At 39.7% G+C, this 22,932-nt stretch overlaps 1 protein-coding gene across 1 annotated transcript in view; it reads left to right on the forward strand.

The window, feature by feature from the left end:
- The window catches only part of MTHFD2L (methylenetetrahydrofolate dehydrogenase (NADP+ dependent) 2 like), a 1,043,973-nt gene that overhangs the window by 774,152 nt on the left and 246,889 nt on the right, over positions 1-22,932 (forward strand). Inside the window, exon 6 of the mRNA XM_044061163.1 lies at positions 266-358. Coding sequence (XP_043917098.1) covers positions 266-358 — 93 coding nt within the window. The remainder of the gene's footprint in view (positions 1-265; positions 359-22,932) is intronic.

Raw genomic sequence — 22,932 nt, forward strand, 5'->3', positions numbered from 1 at the left:
ACAAATTCATAATGGTTTAGCAAAAACCTCACTGTCTAGTGAATACCATAGGTTTATCTAAGTAAAACTGTATTCAAATGTAGAAAAAGAAATGCCCAGCAGTGAAGTATGAAACCCTATGACATTATTAAAATGGCATGATATAACTTTCTATTTGTCTTCTTTCCACATCTAATTACCTGTCTGAATTGTTTGTCACATGTCTATCAATATAATGGTCTGTTTTGTCCCAAATTCTATCACATTTTCTTTTAATGAATTGTAGGTGATGCAACTGTGACTATAGCTCACAGATTCACTCCAAGAGAACAACTGATAAATCACACAAAACTTGCAGATATAATCATTGCAGCAGCAGGTAAGCTATTTTATGTACAGGGATCTAGTACATTTAATAAATCCAAAAATAATTGGTGGAAAATGAATGGTTTAATCATAACTGCACAGTTGCAAACATGAAACTATATAAACACAATCCATAATATATCAGTTCTGTAATCATTATCTGTAGGATTGCAGTTAATCAAATGATGATCAGTAGTTAAATAATTTATTCTGATGTGCAGAGCAGAAAGCCTATTTTCAACATATATACATCTCAACAGCTCTGCATTTGACAGAATGTTCTTATTTTTGCCTTTCAAAGTATCTTTGTTTTGCTGTTCTAATCTGACATCAGACAGTTCCAATTTCCACTATTTTACTGGTTCAGTTATAGAGCCAGTGAGAGACAGTGGAACTTGTCATGGTCAGACATGACCCACATGGCAAGTCTGTTAAGTGGAATTTGGTACTTATGGTGTAAGACACAGAGTTAGGATAATACTTAGCTTCCTCTCTCTCTGTCTCTCTATATGTATATATATATATATATATATATATATATATATATATATATATATATATATATATATATATGGGTTTATATTATATGCACAAAAACTGAATCGCGCGAACATATATTGAGCGACACGTAAAGGGCGAAAGCCCAAAACATTGAATCCCAAACATGACAAAACCAACAAACAAATACTGTCACTAACTGTTGTATGCAGGGGGGCAAGCCACCCTGCACCCCCACCCCCCCTTACTTAAATATACCAACTCCAAGATCGCACTCCATTGAAACAAAGGGAAGAATTCCCTATGGTGGTCTACGTTCATACCTTCGATATGCTGATTATTTGCTCTTTATGTGTCACTCAATACGTGTTCCCGCAATTCAGTTTTCATGCATATAATATAGACCCTATATATATATATATGTATTGCTGAACTGTGCCAAACCTATTAACCTATACAGTGTTGCAAGATCTGCCGGTAGCCAGCCTTACAAATCACAACACTGCCTTGCTTTGAAACAACTTCACTGGTTGAACTTCCCCCAACACCTTCTTTTCTCCCAGTTGCAACCCACACACTCTTTACTTTCCAAACACTTAGCTTGTCCCGCTGTCTGTCCTCCTCCTCTACACCCCCTTCTCACACCCTCCACAGCTCAGAGCAGCACCTACTTGACACCTACAAATCTAACAAAAATATCAGCAAACTTCTTTACAAAAACTGTGTGTCCCAGGCTTGGAACAGTCTCCCCCCTAACATCTGAACCACTTCTAGTACAAATATCTTTAAGATCGAACTCAAAAATCTTTTCTTAAATACCAGCACCTGTTACTGCCAAGATCCCACTTAATCTCCCATGCTCCCCAGCCATACATCCTTTACCATCTCTCAAATTGCTACCACAGCTGTAATCTTTGACTCATCACATACTTCTTACACTCTATATCTGTTTCTCACCTGCATACATCTTCTTACTTAATACCTTGTTATTTCTAACATATATCCTCAATTTATATATACTCATTTCTAGTTTTGCCTGGAATTACTATATACTCATTTTTCTAAGCCTGTAATTTATTTTTCTTTCTAGTCTGATTAAATGTATTTATTATTTATTTATTTTATTTTACATTTGTTAATAGGGAAGTTCCGACTGGACCAGATCCATTTACAGTGGAGGCTTGGGGAGAAAAGCTCAGGTAATTAGTTCATCAAAAACAATACAGCAAATAAAATGTAGCAAAGTGATTACAACATATATGGTGAACCATGTAATCAAAACTAGAAATTAATGAAACACTCAAATTAAGCAATGAAAGGAAAAATTAATAGAATGACAATAGAAGTTTTACATTGCTGGACAGTTGTCGTGAGAAGAAATGTATCAAGCATTTCAACAGCTAAAAGTCTGACTTTCCCAATACATATAGAATACAGGTGATCAGAGAGCAAGTGGGGGAAATAATAGCAGTGAGGGTATGTTTATGTGATACAAGGGCATAACCAGGTACTAAGGATATGTGATTTGAGGCAGTGGACAGGAAATGGGGAAGGGAGTTCCAATTTCTAGCAATGATGTGGAAGTAGAGTGCTTTCCCTGCATTATTATTAGCCTTGGTAATGCAGAGGAGAGATTTTTCGCTAGACCTTAGGTGCCGGTTTGCAGTGTAAGGAGTAAGGTGCTTGGCTATTGAGGGTTTTTTTTCAGGGTATTTGAGAATATTGTAGGCTGTAACCAACTGGTGATAATTAAGTAGTCGTGGTAGCTCAAGCCATTTTAATTCCTTTAGTGCAGTACAGTTTGTTTGTTTGTGTCTTTCGGCTTTTCTCGGTTAGGGGTTGCCACAGCAGAACTCCGGTCTGCTAATGATTGGCAGTGGATTTTTACATGCCGAGTTGCCAGCTCTGACACACAACCTTCAACGAAAGCACACCCATTCACACATGCCTCTATGCAGAAGATGCTCTAGCTGAGAATAGAACCGGACAGCGTCTTACAGTGATGGGTTCTATATGTCGAGTTTGTAGCAAACTTGGCTATTTTATTGTAACAAGATTCTAGTTTGTCTAGGTCAGACTTTCTAATTTAGGTGAAAACTGGTGCTGCATACAATAGAGTATAGAGGAGGTGACTTTGTGCTAGAGTGACTCTAGCTTGTTGTGAGAGAAAGGATTTGTACCTGTACAGACAGACCATCTTTTGTGTACTATTTTATGGCATGTGAGATGTGGACATCAAAGTGAAGATGACTGTCAATTTCAATGCCAAGAAGTTTGGTGTAGTTAGAAGGGGAGATGGCGGTGCCGTCCTTGGATGTAATGGAGAAGGAGAGGGGAGTTTTTGATCAATTAGGGAAGAATAGTAGTAGTTTTGTCTTCTTGGGATTTAGGATCAGTTGGATACATGAGATCCATTTTTCTACAGAGTTAAAGGTATCCTAAGTGAGTTTTTGCAGGGTAGTGGGAGATGAGGTGGAGCAGATCAGGGTTGAATCTGCATATTGAATGAGTGTGGCATGCTGGGTTGAGCTAATGATGTTATTTGTGAATATAGAAAATAGCAGTGGGTCCAGTATAGAGCCTTGTGGGACTCCTATGGTGGTTGGAAGTTGTGGAGACAGAGTTCCTTTCCACGGGACAGTTTGTTGCCTGTCAGATAGGTAGCTTCTGAACCAGGCTATAGTAGAAGAGGTGAAGGATAGTGATGTTAGTGAGTTTAGTAGGATGAAGTGGGAGACCATGTCAAATGCCTTTGACAGGTCCAGTAAAATGGCGGATACATATATGTTGTCATTCTTGTGAAGGTTGATTTGATTAGGGAAGGAAAGAAGAACTGTGGTAGTGCTGTGATGTGGACGGAAACCATGTTGTGTGATAGATAGGAGATTTAGTGTGTTAAGAAATGTCATCACCTGCAAGTGGATGCATTTCTCTAGAATTTTAGATAGGGGGCATAGGATAGCAATAGGTCGGTAGTTGGAGAAGTCGTAGGAGTTACCTCCTTTATGGAGAGGAATGATGCGAGATACTTTCCAGAGTTTGGGTATGTAGGATTCTTGTGTAGAGCAATTGATTAGGACAGAGACAGGATATGATAGGGAGTTACTAGACATTTTTAGGTATGAAACAGGTATGATGTTCTTTGTGTTTCACTGTTGCAGTCATTACATTTGGGTTATCTGCTTGCATGTAGCCCTCAGTCGGCCTGATTAACAAAGTCTTGGGTCCTATGCCAGTTAATATCGCTTCTTCTGTGATGTCAGGTCATCAGGGCTATAAAACATGCAGCCAATGTCATTACATCAGTCTTTCTTGCCATGCGGTGCCCGAAGCAGAAGCAGTTCACAAGTGTTGGACGGCCGACTCCTGAAATTTTCATTTTCGAGTTTCAGAAGTGAAGTCTTCAACTAAAACTAAGTACCCTGTTGGGGAAACTTTTATTGCTCATAACCAATGTCAGTAAAAGTAAATAATTGCATTTCTTGTGGAAAGCAAATACCTCATAAAGATTTTCATTCATACTGTATTCCTTGCCTAGGCCCTGACCACAACGTACCTCGCTGTCACTTTTGTGCCTTATTTAAACCACAAAGTATCCATTGTCAGTATATCTGCGCTTCTAAATTTTTTGGTGCTCGGTTCAATTATCCTGATATGTCTTCAGTAAGCCACCCAACTACCGACATTCGAAAAAATGCAAAGATAAAGACAGAGACAGGCCGCCCAGTTCACCGGTACTCAGTGAGGCACTTTTGCAGCCCCTGATACCCACTACTTCAGATTTGCAGGCCTCTACTGAGACCCATTCGGTTTCCACAAGATGCTTCAACTGTGGAACCTGCGGATGTCTCTACCTTGGATGGGTCTGGAGCAGCTGTGCAGGCATCGGCTTCTGAGGGTATATTCAGGCCTACTGACTTACATATTAAACTGGTGCCATCTTCTTCTTCTTCTTTAAGGCCTAAAACTCGAACCATGCCTAGAAAACTGATGCCCAGACCACATGGTCAGGCCTCTATGCCTAAAGAACAAATACTAAGAATGACTGGAGACTTTATTACTTTAATCAGGGGGAGCCAACCTTCCCCCTCTAAGAGACCTAGGACGGAGTTTGCTTATGATACTTCTGACCAGGATTCTGAAATTTCTGATCCTCTGATGACCAGGATTTACCCTTATCTACCTATGAGGATTCTGATGCTGAGGACTCTATTCCCTCTGCTTCCCACCCAGAGGATTTCTCTTTTGGTGAAAACTTGCATACTCTCAGGGAGCTTTTTCATTGGGAAAGTCAGGATTTCTCTGATTCTAAAAAGAGGCTTAGGGATTTCTTACTCCTGCCCCAGCACAGGCCTTTTAGCTATGTACTGGACATTGTGGATGATGCCTTTTTTGGAATCTAGCATAGCCCCTGACTGTTTACCTCCTGCTTCCAGAAAACCTGATAGATATTACAGGGTTCCTGACTGTCACAAGTTTCTTTTCAAAAATCCTGCTGCGGATACTGAAACCATTTCACAGGGACCCAAAGGCATTAAAGCTACTACTGCCAAAAATCCTACCCCCTCTGATAGAGATTCCAGGGCACTGGATAGATGGGGTGAGAAGGTATACACTTCTGCAACTTTGGCCATTAGGGCCTTGAATTGCCAGTTTTGTATGCTAAAGTATCAGCTGCATATTTTTGGATTGCTTAAACAGAAAATGATGTTGATTCCTGATTGTGCTGAAAATAAAGATTTACATGATTTTATGCATTCTGCTGAACAAGTTGGTAAACATACATTGCAATGTGGTTTTGATTCCCTAGAGGCACCTTGCATGGCTGCAGTAACTGGGTCTGTACTTTAGAAAGCATACCTGGCTTAAGGAGCAATCCTTGCCAGATCATGTTAAAGCAAAATTACTGGATGCTCCCTTAAATCAGGGCCACCTGTTTGGCAACAAGGCAGAAGAAGTTCTTAAAAAGATGGAGGAAAAAGTTAAATATATGCAAACTGTTAAAGACGTTTTACAAGTACAACCTCCAAGATTTAGTAGGCATTGGCCTTCTAAGAATTGGTCCTTTCCTGCCTCTTCCAGACCTTCTCAGTCCAAACCCAGATCCAGCAGAGCACCCAGGCTTCAGTCCAAGGGGACGCACAGAACTAAGCAGTGGGGGGCCTCCACTTCCAAATTTGGGAGTAATAAAACTCCCCCTATGGTAAACTGTCTCAATGACTTATTTTTAAAACTTCTAAGCACTTCTCAACTGACTGCCCTTTTGTGAGGAAAGATTGCACTTCATGCGAAGAACTGGGGACTCATTACTCAGGACAAATGGGTTTTAAATGTAGTATCCCAGTGATACAGCGTTTAAATCCACACATCACCAACTTCAAGTGGTTGGCTGGATCTACCTCCAAAGCAGTGGATAGAGGCCCAAAAGCAAGTGCTCTCTCTTAAGTATAGGGCCTATTCAATTGGTACCAGAAGAGAAAAAGGGACAAGGTTTCTACTCAAGATTTTTCCTGTTACCCAGAAAAGACAATTCATGGCATCCTATCCTGGACCTGCCTACTCTAAACACCTTTTTGGTGATTCCAAAATTCAAGATGCTGACTCTTCACCAGTTTCATCCTATGCTAAGCCATGATGCCTGGTTGGCAACACTAAATTTAAAGGAAGCATACCTGCACATCCCAATCAGGGAATCTTGCAGAAGATACCTATGCTTCAAAGCAGGCTACACGCACTGTCAGTTCTCTGCACTGACCTTTGGCTTATCTACTGCGCCCAGGGTATTCACAAAGTGCCTAACTCCAGTCATTGCATTTTGCAGGCAAAGAAATAATCACATATACCAATACCTGGACGATTGTCTAATTCAGGCAGAAAACCAGGACATACTTTTGAATCATCTGTATTTTGTACAGAGGGTGCTAACTTGTTTGGGGTACACCATAAATGAAAAATAAATCACACCTGGTACCCTGTCAACAAATAATATTCCTGGGAGCAAGCTTGAATACAACTTCCCAGATGGCTTTCCTCATGCCAGAGAAACAAATTCACTTGACAACCTACTTCAAACAAGTGGTCACAAAAACCTTGCTATCTGCAAGGCAAATACTGCAAGCCTTGGGGTTCATGGCCTCCTGCATTCTTCTAATTCCATATGCACGACTGCATATGAGGAAACTATAATGGTATATAAAAAGCCTATAGTGTCAACATTCTCAGGATCTAGAACCAATGATTCCTATCATTCCTTGTCTAAGCCGAGAGTTCCTTTGGTGGGCAGAGGCCTTGTCACCAAAACAAGGGACTACCATTCACTTTACCCCCTGCCGCCCAAACCCTAACAACAGACGCATCAGACTATGCATGGGGTGGGGGGGGGGGGCGCACCAGGCAGGGAAGTGCGTTCAGGACAAATGGAACCCAATACACATGTACCTTTGCATCAATCATAAAGAAATATTAGATGTACACAATGCTCTGACAGCCTTCAAGGACCACATTCTTCCAGGACAATTAATGGTAAAGACGGACAACACCATTGTTATGTGGTACATAAACAAGCAGCGGGGTACACATTCTTAGCCCCTCTGCAGACTAGCCATGACATTGTGGAACACAGCCTTGAGCTTCCAAGTACATCTACAAGCTCAGTTCCTGCCAGGAAAACTAAATACACTGGCAGATGGACTAAGCAGAACCCTCATGGACCCACATGAGTGGAAACTGGAACCAAGGATTTTCAACATGTAGACTAGCAAATGGGGAAGCCCAGATATAGTCCTGTTTGCCTCCCCCCAGAACTATCAATTAGAAAAATGTTGTGCAAGGACTCCCCACAGACAAGCTTGGAAAGTGGATGCTCTGTCCTTCAACTGGAAAAACCTATCAGTTTATGCCTTTCCTCCCCTGCCTCTGCTCTCCAAAGTACTACCAAAGATCAAACAAGACAAACCAAGGATGATTTTGATTGCACCAGCCTAGCCACGCCAACACTGGTACCCCCTCCTGCGCAGTGTGTCACTGTTGGCCCCATGGCACCTGCCTCAGACTCCTACAATGCTGTCTCAGCAGGAGGACCAGATTCTGCACCGTCAGCTTCAAATACTGAACCTAGCAGCCTGGCTATTTACCTAAGCTCTCCTTTACCATCCCTCAGTAAGCCAGTGATGGATGTCATTTTAGAGGCAAGGAGGCCTAGTACTAGAAAATCTTATGCTGAAAAATGGAAAAGATTCTGTGCCTGGAACCAATCTCTAGGGATGAGCACAGCAGTGCCCAATTTACTTAAATTTTTACAATACTTAACTGAGATGCTTCACAAAGACCTGTCTTTTTCCTCAATAAAAATTCATGCCTCAGCCATTTCAGCTCATTATAACACAGAACCTCCCCTCTTCTCTCTTCCACTACTCAAGCAGTGCTTCAGAGGGGCCAAAAATTTAAGACCACTCAGGAGAGCTCCAACTCCAGCCTGGGACCTTAGCTTTGTATTGGAGACACTCACCCTTCCTCCTTTTGAGCCAGCTGCTACTGCAGATTTAAAATCCCTTTCTTGGAAAACAGCTTCCCTTTTAGCCATTACTTCAGCAAGAAGGAAATCTGAATTACAGGCCCTTATGGCAGTGGAGCCTTTCATCATCTTTCATGCAGACAGGGTGTCCCTCAGGACCAATCCCTCTTTCATGCCAAAGGTGGTATCCAGTGTGGCCTGTAATCAGTCCATTCATTTGCCTACCTTCTTTCCTAATCCACAGAACAAAGGGGAATGGATACTGCACTCCTTAGATGTGCACAGATAACTTAGATTCTACTTGGACATGTTTAAACCTCAAAGGAAATCTGAACAACTGCTGGTGGCATTTGCTGCAGGAACAGAGAAGAAGGCTATTTCAAAGCAAACCATCTCCAAATGGATAGGACATTGCATTCAGTTTGGCTATAAACACCATGGAAAACCTATCCCACAGGGGATCAGATCCCACTCAATCAGGGCTGCATCTGCCTCTACAGCCTTTCTCAGAGGCGTACCTACCAGGGACATCCTAAAAGCCGGTACCTGGAGTTCTGTACATACTTTCACCAAGCATTACCATTTGGCAATTTTCTCTAAATCCACAGCTGGCTTTGCCACTGCAGTTTTGCAGGGCCTTACAGCTGGTCCTAATGCTATTTAAATTCATCCTCCCATCCTTTTTTCCCATTCAGCTTTGGGAATCTACCCAAATGTAATGACTGCAACAGTGAAACATGAAGAACATAGTACAGTTGTGTACACTTAATGTAGATGTTCGAGTGTATTCACTGTTGCAGTCCTGGTTATCCTCCCTCCAGCCCCCTGACTTTGTTTGGCTATACCTCTTCTCTCCTTTTCAATGCTTAAAAGCTTTTTGGTGTATTTGCTTTTTTGTTTGAGGTATAACCTTGTATTTTTATAGATTTAATTGCTTCCCATTAGGGGGGCTCCTGACATGTGTGGCTAGAAAAACTGATGTAATGATGTCAGCTGCATATCCCTGATGACCTGACATCACGGAAAAAGAGACAAGCAACTAATGTAGGACCCAAGACTTTGTTAATCAGGCCGACTGAGGGCTACCTGCAAGCAGATAACCCAAATGTAATGACTGCAACAGTGAATACATTAGAACATCTACATTTATGGTAAGTGTACATAACTGTACTTTATCAGCTGCCAGTGTGGTTGGTTTGAGTTTTTGGAGAAGTTTTGTGATAGTCGAGGTGGGGACAGGTGATGGGCTGAAAGAGGAGGTGCTATGGAATAGGTTGGGTTGCGATTGAGGTGGGCTATGTTTGGTTATCTGACTGCATAGGGCTAAGATGGACATTGTAAAATGGTGATTTAATTGAGAGGCTATGTCTAGGGCATTATCTGTATAGTTAGGAGCTGGAGTAGTGGTTTTGCCTGGCTTTAGTAGGGAGTTAATGGCATGCCAGAATTTTTGTGGATTCTTTGAATATTTGCTTTGGGCACTAAGAAAGTAGTTTTGTTTGTTTAGTTTGGTTTCAGCCTTGGCCTTGTTTCTAAGCTGTTGATAGTATTGCCTGGAGATAGTGGTATTTTCAGTTTTCCAGATTTTCCAGGCTTTATCCCTTGGTTTTAGTAAGACTCTAGTGTCCCTACTTAGCCAGGGTGCGTAGTTGGCTTTAACTCTGATCTTCCTGCTGGTAGCAAGACTGTTAAGAATGTTAGAGAAGGTAGCATTGAAGTATTCTACTGCATGGTCTAACTCTAGTGTTCGTAGTGATTCCCAGTTGCAGTGGCTTAGGACTGTATTTAGGTATTGTGGGGTAAAGTTACATTCATCTCATACTATTTTGTATACAACTGGTTTGGGGTGATTAGAGTGTTTGTGGAGTAGGAAGGTGGGGAGATGATCACTTAGATCATCTGGGAGACAACCTACTGTATAGTTTTGCTTGGGATAGTTGGTTAGTGTCCAGTCTAGTATGGATTCTTTTTTTTGTCTATTCTAGTTGGCTCTTCAATTAGTTGAGAGAACCCATATAGATTGATATGTGTAGAGGGGTTGCTGGAGTTACAGGCTGCCCAGTCAGTGTTAAGGTCTCCTAGTAGGATTGGTTCCAGAGGTAGGTTGTCCTTTGTCCAGTGTAGGATGTCTTCTATTATGAGTGAGTTATTGCTTGGAGGTATGTAGCATATCATATTGAACTTCTTGGTGTTTCTTACAGAGAGGACAGAAAACAGGACTTCAGCATTTTGAAAAGTGGGTGGCGTGGTGTGCAGGAGCTGGAGGTTAAGGGAGTTTTTAAAGAGAATGGCTACTCCTCCTCCTTTCCTGTTTGTTCTATCAGATCTAAGTGTTTTATAACCTGGGGGGAGAAAGTCTTCATCTTGGATACTGGGCTTTAGCCAGGTCTCCATGATGGTGAGTATATCAGGGATGTAGTGGGCTATGAATGCATGCAGGTCTGTTATTTTGTTGGTGATGCTTCTTATGTTGAGATTTAGAATCAGCAGGTCAGATGTCTGTTTGGCTGTGAGAGGACCTGGATTTGGGGTATGTCACCACAGGTTAGTAGCTTTTGTAGGAATGTCAGTATGTGTTTTTAATATTATTTGTTTGTGAGCTTGGTCTATGTGTGTTTTTCCTACTGTAATGTGTTGGTGTTCTGATCTTATGTGAGTAATGTGTAGTTGTGAGATTTATAAGTGTAGGGCAGATGTAGAAGTCTGTGTGAGTTTGAGAGGGTGGGCTAAAGTGGGTAATGTGATAAGTATAATTGTGTAGTGGTTGGTCTGTTTGTATAGAAGTGAGGAAAGTTAGTGATATGAGTGCTAGTGACAGGGATGTAGGTGTGGGTAACATGACAGTATTTAGAGTGAATACTACAATTAGGATCCCTGATTGGTTGAGTGAAAGGGTGGAGGTGTGTTGGTTTGGTATGAGTTGCCTGGAGTGGGATTAGTGTAGGAAATGAAATAGACTGCAGGGTTGGAGGGAGTTGGGAGAGTGGATTGGCTAAGTGATCAGGTGATTAGGGTTTAGTGAGGCGAACAGAGCAGGGCCAACTAGACCATGAGGTTTTGAAAAAAAAACAATAATTCAGACTTCCGTTTCTATATGGAAAGCAGTAAGTAACATAATAAAGACTCCTCACTTTATTAAATAGCTCAGTTCTTTACAGCAGAATACCTGGCTTCATTTAGGGAGGGATCTACTATAAACCATTTATGCCGCAGAAACCCTGAGTGGCTAAGAATACTTATACAGCTAGTATGCTTTTATTGCAGGTTTAGGTAAAAAGATATACACCTTGCTTATTTAGCTGTGAGGCAAGAGAAAACAATCTCCTGCACTTTAAAAATCCCTCAATGTATGGCAGCAGCCGCGTTGGTTTGAATATTAACTCTGGAGCTGGCGTGGGTTAGACTGGTGATTTAGTAGTGGAATACCTGCATGATGAAAGAGATAGGGTACTGAATTAGGACATATGAGAGGATAAGGCTTACAGAGATGCCTGCACAACAACATTTTCTTAGCATAAAGATCAGCTTGTCATCTTATTAGACATTGTAGTGATACCTGAAACATTTAACACTTTCATGCACTTTCTCTCTTCTAGCAACTTAAGTCACTAAGTCACAGTATGTACTGTAGATTAATTGCACAGCTCAGTAAATAATCCAACTATGTTAAGCCATCAGGTGGTGATGCTGTAGAGTGCTTATAACAGTCTGTTTAGAAACAAGCAGTATCTTTGTAAGTGTTCATTTAGGGCAATCTTCCTATCAAAACACAGTAAATGGCTTTCCTAGAACCTGATATAGCTACAACACTGTAAATTTCCTTCACAGGATACACGTTGCTAAGCTAGGTTATAATGGCATGCTATTAGTTCAGGGAATGTATTATTTAGGCAGTTAAGTGCCGTAATGACGCCTGTCCAGGACAGCAAATGCAGAGTGCTGCTGCTGACCGATAAACGTCTAACACACATAGGAAACCAGGTAATGTATCTATGTATGCAATTCCATCTACATGCAGGCATTTATGCGACTTTGCCTAAATGCATCTATTAAGAGAGCCCTACAGCAATGTGTAATCTATAGCCTGCCCTCACAGGTCAGGAACAACATGCAGTTATGCTTTTATGCCCAGATAGGTGGGTAACTGCAATATCAATCCAGGCTACTCATTATATTATGATAAGTAATTGTACCACTTAGCAGCATTCACCCTAATATTACACTACTGCTACACAAATAGAAGTCTACACATTCTCATAGGCTCTTGGAAGTACATACATTAAGCAGTTGCAAGTTTTAAACATATTACACCTTAATGCATTGCATAGCTTATTTTGACACACTAGCAGATTAAACAGATTTTAAACACAGTAGACCTTAACAGTGCATAGCTTATTCCACACAATAGCATATTTAACAGGTAATACAGTTTTTACAGGTAGGGGTAGTTTGCTTACCTCAGGCAGGGGGATCCACGGGAACTTACGGTTTGAAAAAGATGGCGCCAGCCAGGTATGATATAATACCTCGCTTTCGTGCCTCCTTTGCTATTAGCAACTGGTGGCTGACAGGGGGGGAGGGGTGATAGTGATGTGTCTGCTAGCTAGACCATGAAGTTTTGAAAAAAAAAAAACAATCATTCAAACCTCTGTTTCTATAGGCGAAAGCAGTAAGTAAAATAATAATGACTCCCCACTTTATTAAATAGCTCAGTTCTTTACAGCAGAATACCTGGCTTCTTTTAGTGAGGGATTTACTATAAACTGTTTATGCCGCAGGAACCCCGAGTGTCTAAAAACACTCATACAGCTAGTATGCTTTTATTGCAGATTTAGGTAAAAAGATCTACACCTTGCTTATTTAGCTGTGATGCAAGAGAAAACAATCTCCTGTACTTTAAAAATCCCGCAATGTATGGTAGCAGCCACGTTGGTTTGAATATTAACTCTGGGGCTGGCGTGGGTTAGGCTGGTGATTTAGTAGTGGAATACCTTGCTTATTTAGCTGTGAGGCAAGAGAAAACTTTCACACATACCGCCTTGTTCATCTTTTTGCCTGTGCATCACGATCTCCATTCAGAACCTACAGCTCATGTCTGACATGCACAAGCGCTTTTCACTGTTTCTAGTTTCGCCAATGTAAACATTCACTGTTTCCCACATTTCACTCTTATCATCTTGCTGATGTAGATTTTGATTATGTGTTAATGTGATCCAGAAAAATAATGCAGCATGATCCAGAAACAGTATCAAACCTTCTAATATTTTAGTAAAATAATTCCAAAATATCAAGTCTTACAATGTGAAAACTCTGGCACATGCTGAGTCCGTATATGTAGTACAATCCTTTAAACAAAGACGTGCAGCAACAGATAACTACAACACAAGTTCCTGCTTCTGTTTTAAGCAGATCAGAAGGCAGGGTGTATTTCCATTTGTAGTTCTTGTAAAGTATATCATTCTTTTGAAAGGTATATCAATGTTTTGAAATGTTTCATAAACTGTAGTTGCTTGTATTGTAAGTTAGACCTTTTCTCCTCGGGTCTCCACTGAAAATGGGCCACTGGCTCAGTTGGACTACCCCAGTTAACAAATGATAAATAAATAAATAAATTATATATATAGTTGCTTATATAGTTAAAAATAACTAGATTTCATGTCTGCTAGCCCTAATACACCAACCTGCTTGGCATGTCCTGAGACATGTGGAAAAGCACCAATTACTAAACAAGACAAGGGTGTATTTTGGTCAGCTGTGGTTTCTCTGTTAAGTTGGACCTTAGATTTTTTTTTCCAATGTAGGTTTATTTAATGTATTTTCAGAGTGCAGTAAAATCAAACCATTACATGTACTATTAGTTTTAAATCTCTGTAGAAAAACATAAATGTTCTGAAACATTCCATCCTTTACATATGATTATATTTATTTATTAAATAAAACAGATAAGAACTTTCATGCAAATACATCATCAGATCTAACAAGTTTAAAAGTTCTTACATTTATACTGTTTTGGCAAGCCATGGATTTTGGGGAGGGGTCACAGTAGTCATTCAGAGGGAACCTAAACCATATCAGATCCAGCAGCTCTAGGATCCACATCATCCAATGAATTAAAGGACTAAAGCAATTCAGAGCAGGAAGAATGTTAAATCCTAATTAGAATACTCACAAGGATTGGACACGTTCTTCTCTGACCTTTTTGTTGTTGCCTGGAGATGCCAGAGATCAGAAAAGGCTACTGTAAATCCTCCCTCAGTACAACCGCTGTTGGGATTAAAATAAATAAATAAATCTTAGTACACAATAGTTGAAGATAAACCTAGAAATATATGAATCATAACATTTCTCTGAGGGATGGCCTGTGATAGGTTTGAATTTAGACATGTTCAAGACATTCATCACTCTTTCCCACTCACTTGTTACGACTAGACTCACTGACAGACATTTTGACTTCTGAAGCCACTAACTCTGAAGTTATTTAACAAACAAAAAGCTACACATTCAGAGGAACTTTTTGTCTTCTCCAACTTCTGCCACTTTTGCCATGCCCAAGCCTCACTCAAAGGGTAAGGACAGCCAGAAATGAGGATGCAAGTCCAATTTTTAGCCAAGGAAAACAGGCAGTAGAAAGAGTTTTAGAAAATAATAAGTTTAGATACGTTACTACATATAACTTAAGAATGAAAGAACTACAGAAAATAATAGAAAAAATGGGTAATTATCTTAGCTTTGTCTGAATTACATAATATAATAGATTCTAAACCATTTTTTTCATATAAAAATCTAAAAAACGTTTGAAAAGAAAACTCTGTTATAAGGATTTTAAAAATTTAGCTAAAAATAAAACAGGGCAGAAATATGGGACTTATACCTGTATGGCATGTAGTTGTTGTGCAGATATAGAAAAACTGAATAGTGAAGAACTTATACATCCCACTTCTGGTCGGAGGTTTAATTTTTTCTGTGTAGCAACTTGCAATAGTGTTAATGTGGTGTATTTGGCCACCTGTAAAAAGTGTAGATCATTTTATGTAGGGAAAACGACAAGGAGGTTAAAAGACCACGTAATAGAACACAAATCCGACATTAGAAGGAAAAATGATAAGAATGCATTGTGTAAGCACATCTTAGATAAAGGAATAGACCACACCTTTACCTTTAGAGTAATAGAGAATGTATACAAATATGTGAGGGGTGGGGACTTAAACAGTTGTTTAGAAAATAAAGAATATGAGTGGATACTAAGGCTCTGTGCAGATAGTGAACCAGGTATAAACAACACAATTAGTATTAAGCCTGTCCTTGTTAGAATGCAACAGTATAATTTATAATATTTTACAAGATTTTGAAGTGTATTTATATAATTTATGTGTTTATAAGTACTTAATTAAGGGCACTTTGTGATTGGATGGCTGTGGTCACATTGTATCTGCTTTGCTCCTTTTAAATGAATGAGAAAATGTAGTATGATGTTTAGCATTGAAGAAAGTTGTTTGACCGAAAGCTCTGCTTGTTGTAATAAAAGCTACTTGTTTTTTTCTGATGGTGATTTGTTTTACATCTTTTTTGAGTAATATCCACTGCCTGCATATCATATTCCTAATATATGAAAATACCCCACTACATTTCTGAATTCTACATACTGGAATTGTCACATTTTTTCATATTTTTTTTTAAGAAATGCTCATTAATAACTCAAATCTTACATACCTCCCATTTCATGCCGACCAAATCGTATCAGTTTGTAGATATTAGCTTGCCCCTGATGCATGAACATTAAAATACTGTTAACATTTCTGGTATACATCAAACAAATAATTTTATCTGTGGCTTTTTTCCTCTTACCTAAGTGGATTGTGTGCATTTCCTTCTACCGCCTACTACTTTCATTGTTCACTGTTACAGCAGTATTACACTTCATTTTGCTTCATTAGTGTAACTATGTAAAGTATTTCACATGTTTCAAGTTTGTAGAAACTCATTAATTCAAGTCCTCTAAATTCTACAGTGATATTTTCAGTGTAGATACCCACCATATCCTCATACCTGTCAGTTGCTACCTTGTTTTCAAACGCATCAGCCTCTTTTCATGAAGATTTTGTATGAATATTAAAATTGTTGTAATATTAATACAGTGTACCTTAAATAAATAGATATATGTCTTTTTTTTGCTTTTACAAACATGTTTGTGTCTCACAGCTGATCACCAATGAACCCTGGTGCCTTTCTTTGATTGCTGAGTCTACCTACCCCTCCAAGCTTCAGCTAGATTATCTCTGCATGACTTACAGTATTTTATTGCATGACTAACAGAGTAAATTAATAAACAAATCCTTTATTCAGTCAAGACTGCCTTCAGCCTTTTTTCTTTCAGATGAGTGCTAACAGGTACAGTCATTGCTTCCTTCCCAATGTATGATGATGAACTACCATGCCACCAACATCCACCATGATGACTGCCAAGAACCTGCTAATCATCTACTGAATCATTCTAGCATCTTATTATCCATTTTGTCATTTTTGAATGACATTAGAAAAGACCAACTGAATTTTTAGCCATGGTCTGAATATGCTAAATACAATATCTTTTATTTTAAAACTGAAGTCCTGCAGTGTCAGTATCACCATATCATTGCCATTAACAAGGAGAATCGATATTACAGGGCATGGTCCACATACAGCTTCCCTCTTCAACATTAGAACAACTCTGTCTGACTGCATACCTCTATAATGAAGCCATCTGACATCTACAATAGCTCTTTTAACCACAGTTTCCCCTCCTAATTGGTGATGATCCATCTCTGTAATCCAGTAGATTTATGAGTAGCTGCATACATCTGCACCATCCGGCTGCAATCCTGACACACAACACACAGCTATTACACATTTTGAACATTGCAACCCTTCAATATCTATCTGTCTCACTGCAGAAACAAAGCAATTAAATAAACAGCTTACCATGCACCATCAACATGCTGTGCTGATCATCTCATGTGCACACATAGTATGAGAAATACAAATGTGTTACATTGTCTTGGGCTGGAATACAACTGTGTTGCATTATTATGGATGGAATCCAAATAACTTCTGCAAGCCTTTGTCTTGGTAATGGTTGTGGAAATACACAATATGCATGTGCACCAATTTCCCCTCTAGGTATCCCTGAAAACATATCAGTGAACCTACCTGTATGTGAGTGGTATATGCATCATTGAGTCAGATGTGTTAGCCTGCTCTGGAATCCAACTTGCTGGACTGCAGAGCCACAGTCTGACTTTTTACATATTTAGCAATTCACTGCACATTTATATTTTTGCCAAAATGCATGACTATAACCAAGTACACACACACACACACACACACACACACACACACACACACACACACACACACACACACACACACACACACACACACACACACACACACACACGCACACACGCACACGCGCACACACACACACACACACACACATGCACACACATGCACACACACACGCACACACACACACACACACACACGCACACACACGTCTAACACACACGCATGCATATGCACACGCACACACACGCACACACACACACACACACACACACACACACACGCACACACACACACACACACACACACACACACACACACACACACACACACACACACACACACACACACACACACACACACACACACACACACACACACACACACACACACACACACACACACACATACACACACACACACACACACACACACACACACACACACACACACACACACACACACACACACAGCTTCAATGTATACTAACTAAAGTTGTTCATCACATTCAATGGAAATGCACCTTGGTGAATAACTCCAAAGAACAAAGTTCCTTAGCACTGTTTTATGCCATAGCCGCTACTACTACCACTCACCACTTGTGAGTTGTCAACCATTATGTGACACACAGTTGATGATTAAACTTGCTGCAGGAGCTATTTCGTACCCCATATCCATTCTCATAAATTAATCCATTAATGAGCAATATGTCCCATCTATTTGGAAAGCACATTATCCATCTTCATAAAGGTGATCCCTCCCTAAACCTAGCCAACACTAGGCCCATTGCCATCCTCTCCCTTCTAGCCAAGATCCTAGAAAAATATATACATTCTCAACTGCTTAACCATCTCATGAAAAACAACCTCATAGCCTCCACCCAGCATGGCTTCCATCCAAAGCAAAACACTACAACTTCCCTCATTAGCTTCATAAACACTATGAACCAGCATAGGAACAATGGTCTACTTACGTCCACCATGTTTCTGGACCTATCTAAGGCCTTTGATATGGTCTGTCATAATAAACTTATTTTGAGCTAGCCTCCCTCAACCTCTCTAACTCAACCCTTTCATGGTTTATCAGCTACCTGTCTAACCGCCAACAAGCCTTGATGGCAAAATTAACTTTCTTCCTTCCTTCCCATCTTGGTTGGAGTAGCTCAGGACTCTATTCATGGTCCCCTTCTATTCACCATATTTACTAATAAACTAAACAGTTCCATACATCATGCTACCTTAGTCCAGTATTCAGAGGACTCCTCCTTCATCTGCTCTGCCCAGTCCCTATCAATAATTATCACCAAAACCCAACAATCCTTCCTTGACATTGAAAAATATCTCAGCAATTTACAACTCATCTTTAACCATTCTAACAGTAAACTAATGCTTTTCTCCAATTTTAAAGCATCCTTAAACCCAACATCCTTTACTATTTTTTCTTCAAATAACACCCGCATTGAGCCTGTTGAATTTCCAAAGCTTTTAGGAGTCACCACTGACAAAGACCTCAAATTTGACAAACATTTAACCCTTGTCATCAAGAAAGCACGTATCAAACTAAGCTCATTGTATAGAATTAAGCCACACCTTACCAACCATACTAGGCTTGCCATAAGTAGGACTCATCTGCTCTCCACCCTTCTTTATGCATCACCCACTTTTACAAACTTATAAAAATGTGACATAACCAAACTAGAATCCTGTTACCATAAATGGGCCAAATTTACCAGCAACCAGCCAACAAAAAACAATCATTGCACCATACTTCACCAAGTCAATTAGTTGAAACTGCCAAACTTACTAAACTACAATCAATTAGTACAAATTCACTCAACCATATTCCACCCAGAGGACTGTCCATCTATCAGCAATCTAGTTCAACCTTATTCTAGCAGTAGAACTTCAAGATCTTCCACCAAATTACTTCTGAAGGTCAGCAAGTCTAACAACAGTTATGATGATTCCCTTTACTCACACATAGTTGCCAAAATCTGGAATAGTATACCTCAACACATTCTCAACACCAATAGTACCGCTAAATTCAAATGACTACTTAGAGTACACCTAGCTAACAAATGACTCTGTTCCTTCTCAAAACCTGAATAAATTGCCACAGTCTCCCACCTCCCATTGCATTTTCTTTTCCTGCTCTCCCTCTTCCTACTTCACACATTCACTTGTGTATTTTTGCCCATCTTTCTTCTTCCCTAGCTTCCCTACCTTTTTATTTCAGCAAATTCTAAAGTTTACCAAAGTGAACTACACCAAATTTGTACCTACCTCACTTCTTTCTTGCTAATTAACTTATGTACTGTATGAATCTTTGAGACAGAAATGTATGTAATGCAAATTCTGACACATTTTTATAATTTGTATTATATTTGTGTTCATTTGTAGGATTGTAATGTGTTGTGCTTATGGAATATTTCTCCCCGGGCCTCTGCTGAAAACGGAAACGGGCCAAACTTGGTTCAGTCGGACACTCCCGGTAAACAAATGTAAATAAATAATACATAAATAAATAAATGATTGTCATAGCCCTTTCTCTCTCAAAAATATGTCAGAGCAACATACTAGTTTGTGGACATTGCTCCAGCATACAGCATACATGTTTTAGGCTTTGTGTTACTAATTCCAAGGTAACCATGCTGGTCTAACACGTTTATGAGCATGTGACATCAATTTTCAAGAGGACTAATTGGTTGTTTTATCTGTTTTGTTTAGTGTTTAGAATAACCTTACCTATCCATAGACTACATTTATATAATCTCTAGTGATAATAACTAGGATTGGATGCATTTTACATGATCAACTTTTTAAAAAAGTTGAATTTCACATGATTGAATTCATGTGATTGACTGTTTAAAAAGTCAAACATGCACAAAATAGCAGAAGCAGCATTTTTTTGTGGAGGGAATTAGTCCCCCTCTGTACCCCCCCCCCACACCCCCTGCTAAATATATTTACCAACTCTGAGATTGCTCTATAATGTGGAAACTGGCAGATTCACTGATCCCCACTATACCCCAATCTCTTTATAATTCATTCAACTTTTTAAAAAGTCAATCATATATGATAAGTCCCCTAGGATCATATTACAGATATTTAGAAAGTGCCCAGTTGTGGGTTAAATAATTTAGGAAGTTTCTCTTTCCATTAGTAGTACAAGAGGAGCTCAGGAGTAAATTTCTTATTGACTATTACATGCTGAAAGGTAGCGAGTGAAAAATCATACTCTGAGTTGGAGTCACTGTCCTACTCATCATAGATTGGGACATCTCTATCTGAACCAGTGTATGTAACTCATCGTCATGGCTACTCTCCAAAAGTATGGCATTTTTTTCATTTTTTGACATCCATATAACTGAACTTCAAAGCTTGAAGATTGTGCTGCCTTAAATTCCACCACAGGATCTTGCATGGGTGTTGATAATTGGCTCATTGACAGTACCTGTCTGTCTAATGGTGCAATAGAAGGTTAAAGTACAGCTTATTTAGGTACTTACCATAAATCTAGATGTTCCAGTAAACTCTATGTTGCAGTCCTCACTTTTAGGATATCCTGCATGGAGGTAGCCAGACTTGTTGGCCCAACTTTAAAGTTCACCTAGCAGAGGTAATAGCCACTACAAGAAGATGGTTCAAAATCCAATGATGAAACAATATCCTTTCTTGATGGACCTTAGTAAAGGAGTCTTTTCAGAAACACCTTAGCAGATGGGTTGCAGTACAAGGAGAGATTCATGGAAAAAAGGCTGAAATGACAGAAGCATACACTTTTATAGATTTATGTAGGCCAAATTTGTAAAGGTCTTTCAGATATTCCAAGACCATAGCCACTTTTTCCTTGTCTGAATCAAGCTTCCTGGACTGGACCCTGCTCTGTGACTTATAACAATAAAGCCCTGACTGCACCCCTGAGAAGAAGTATTTCATTAACAGTGCAAGTGTTGGAGGTCCCTGCTAGGAGAGAATGTCAAGAAGCAGCCATTGTTTGTTCACTGACTCTGGGGTAAGGAAGGCAGCTTGGCTCACTGCATTGACAGTTGCTGCTAAATGAAGAGTCTAGCAAGCCTGCCACTGCAGATGGTGTGATGCTTGGTCAGCTTGCAGGCTGTAGAGGGGGATGGTGATAAGACAGTACCAGACTTTCACCTCCACTGGGGATTGAAAGGACAAGAGGGTTCTCACCTCAGTGGAGAAATAAATGGGTCAACTGAGTGTATGAAGGGAAGCCACTGATCTAATCCTGTGGGCATTATAAAAGTTATTCTGGACTGCATTATAAAACATTTCCTGGATTGACAGCAGAGGAAGATTATTTTCATTTACCAAGGTAAGATTTTCTTATGTGTAGCTTCCTAGTCTACATTATAATTTGAAGTATTTTATACATGTGCCTACCTAGAATCAATGTGAAATTATCCATGCTGTTAGCCCTAGAAGGACTGTTTTTAAGCATTTCCTCTGGCTAGTCTACTCCTCAGAGAAAAAACAGTGTTGTCTTGACCAAAAATGTGCTATTAGAATCATTTTTGCCTTTTCCTTCTGTATTTTTAGTAGTACCTTATGGATCAAGGTTATCTGGAGGTGCTGTCCTGCAGTACTGTCTCAGAGAGGCAAACATGTCTATCTCTCATAAACCACTTATCCTGATCAGATACAGAAAAGCACTCCTGCTTGGCATCCATTCATGGGGGTCTGCTACATATCGGCTTAGCCTATCTACTAGAATGTTTTAGTGTGAATGAATAAATAATTCAGTTAGTTTCATGCCGCTCTGTTCAGCTATATTCCAGGCCTGCATGGCCTATCTGTACAGCAGGTATGAATGGGTTCCTTCTTGCTTGTTTATGTATCATATGACAGTGATGTCATCTGCCTTTGCTGCATGATCCCTTCTGTAAGCTGGAAGTGAAAGGGCACATGGGCAGGATGACTGCCATAATTTATGTTATTTGATTTTTTTTCTAATTCTACCTTCCTATGTTCCATATTCTTTATGATTTCCTACATGGTAATGGTTATTTTGGGCTGGGGTGCTTTGAAGGGTACCCCCAGGCTCAAATTACATAGCTGAATGTTGTCCTCTTCTGTTTTTCAAATATCACTGAAGCTTGCTCATGTGCAAGTTAGCCAATGGCACCATTAAGATACAAGATGCTTTGAACACTCCAGTATTAGTAACTGCTTGGCTAAGATTTCCTTTTCCTTTACCTGCAAAATATTTTGTAAGAATAATGTTATATGAGC

This window comes from Protopterus annectens, chromosome 2.part0, assembly GCF_019279795.1.
Source record: "Protopterus annectens isolate FY-2018-M chromosome 2.part0, PAN1.0, whole genome shotgun sequence".
In the NCBI taxonomy this organism is placed as follows: domain Eukaryota; kingdom Metazoa; phylum Chordata; order Ceratodontiformes; family Protopteridae; genus Protopterus; species Protopterus annectens.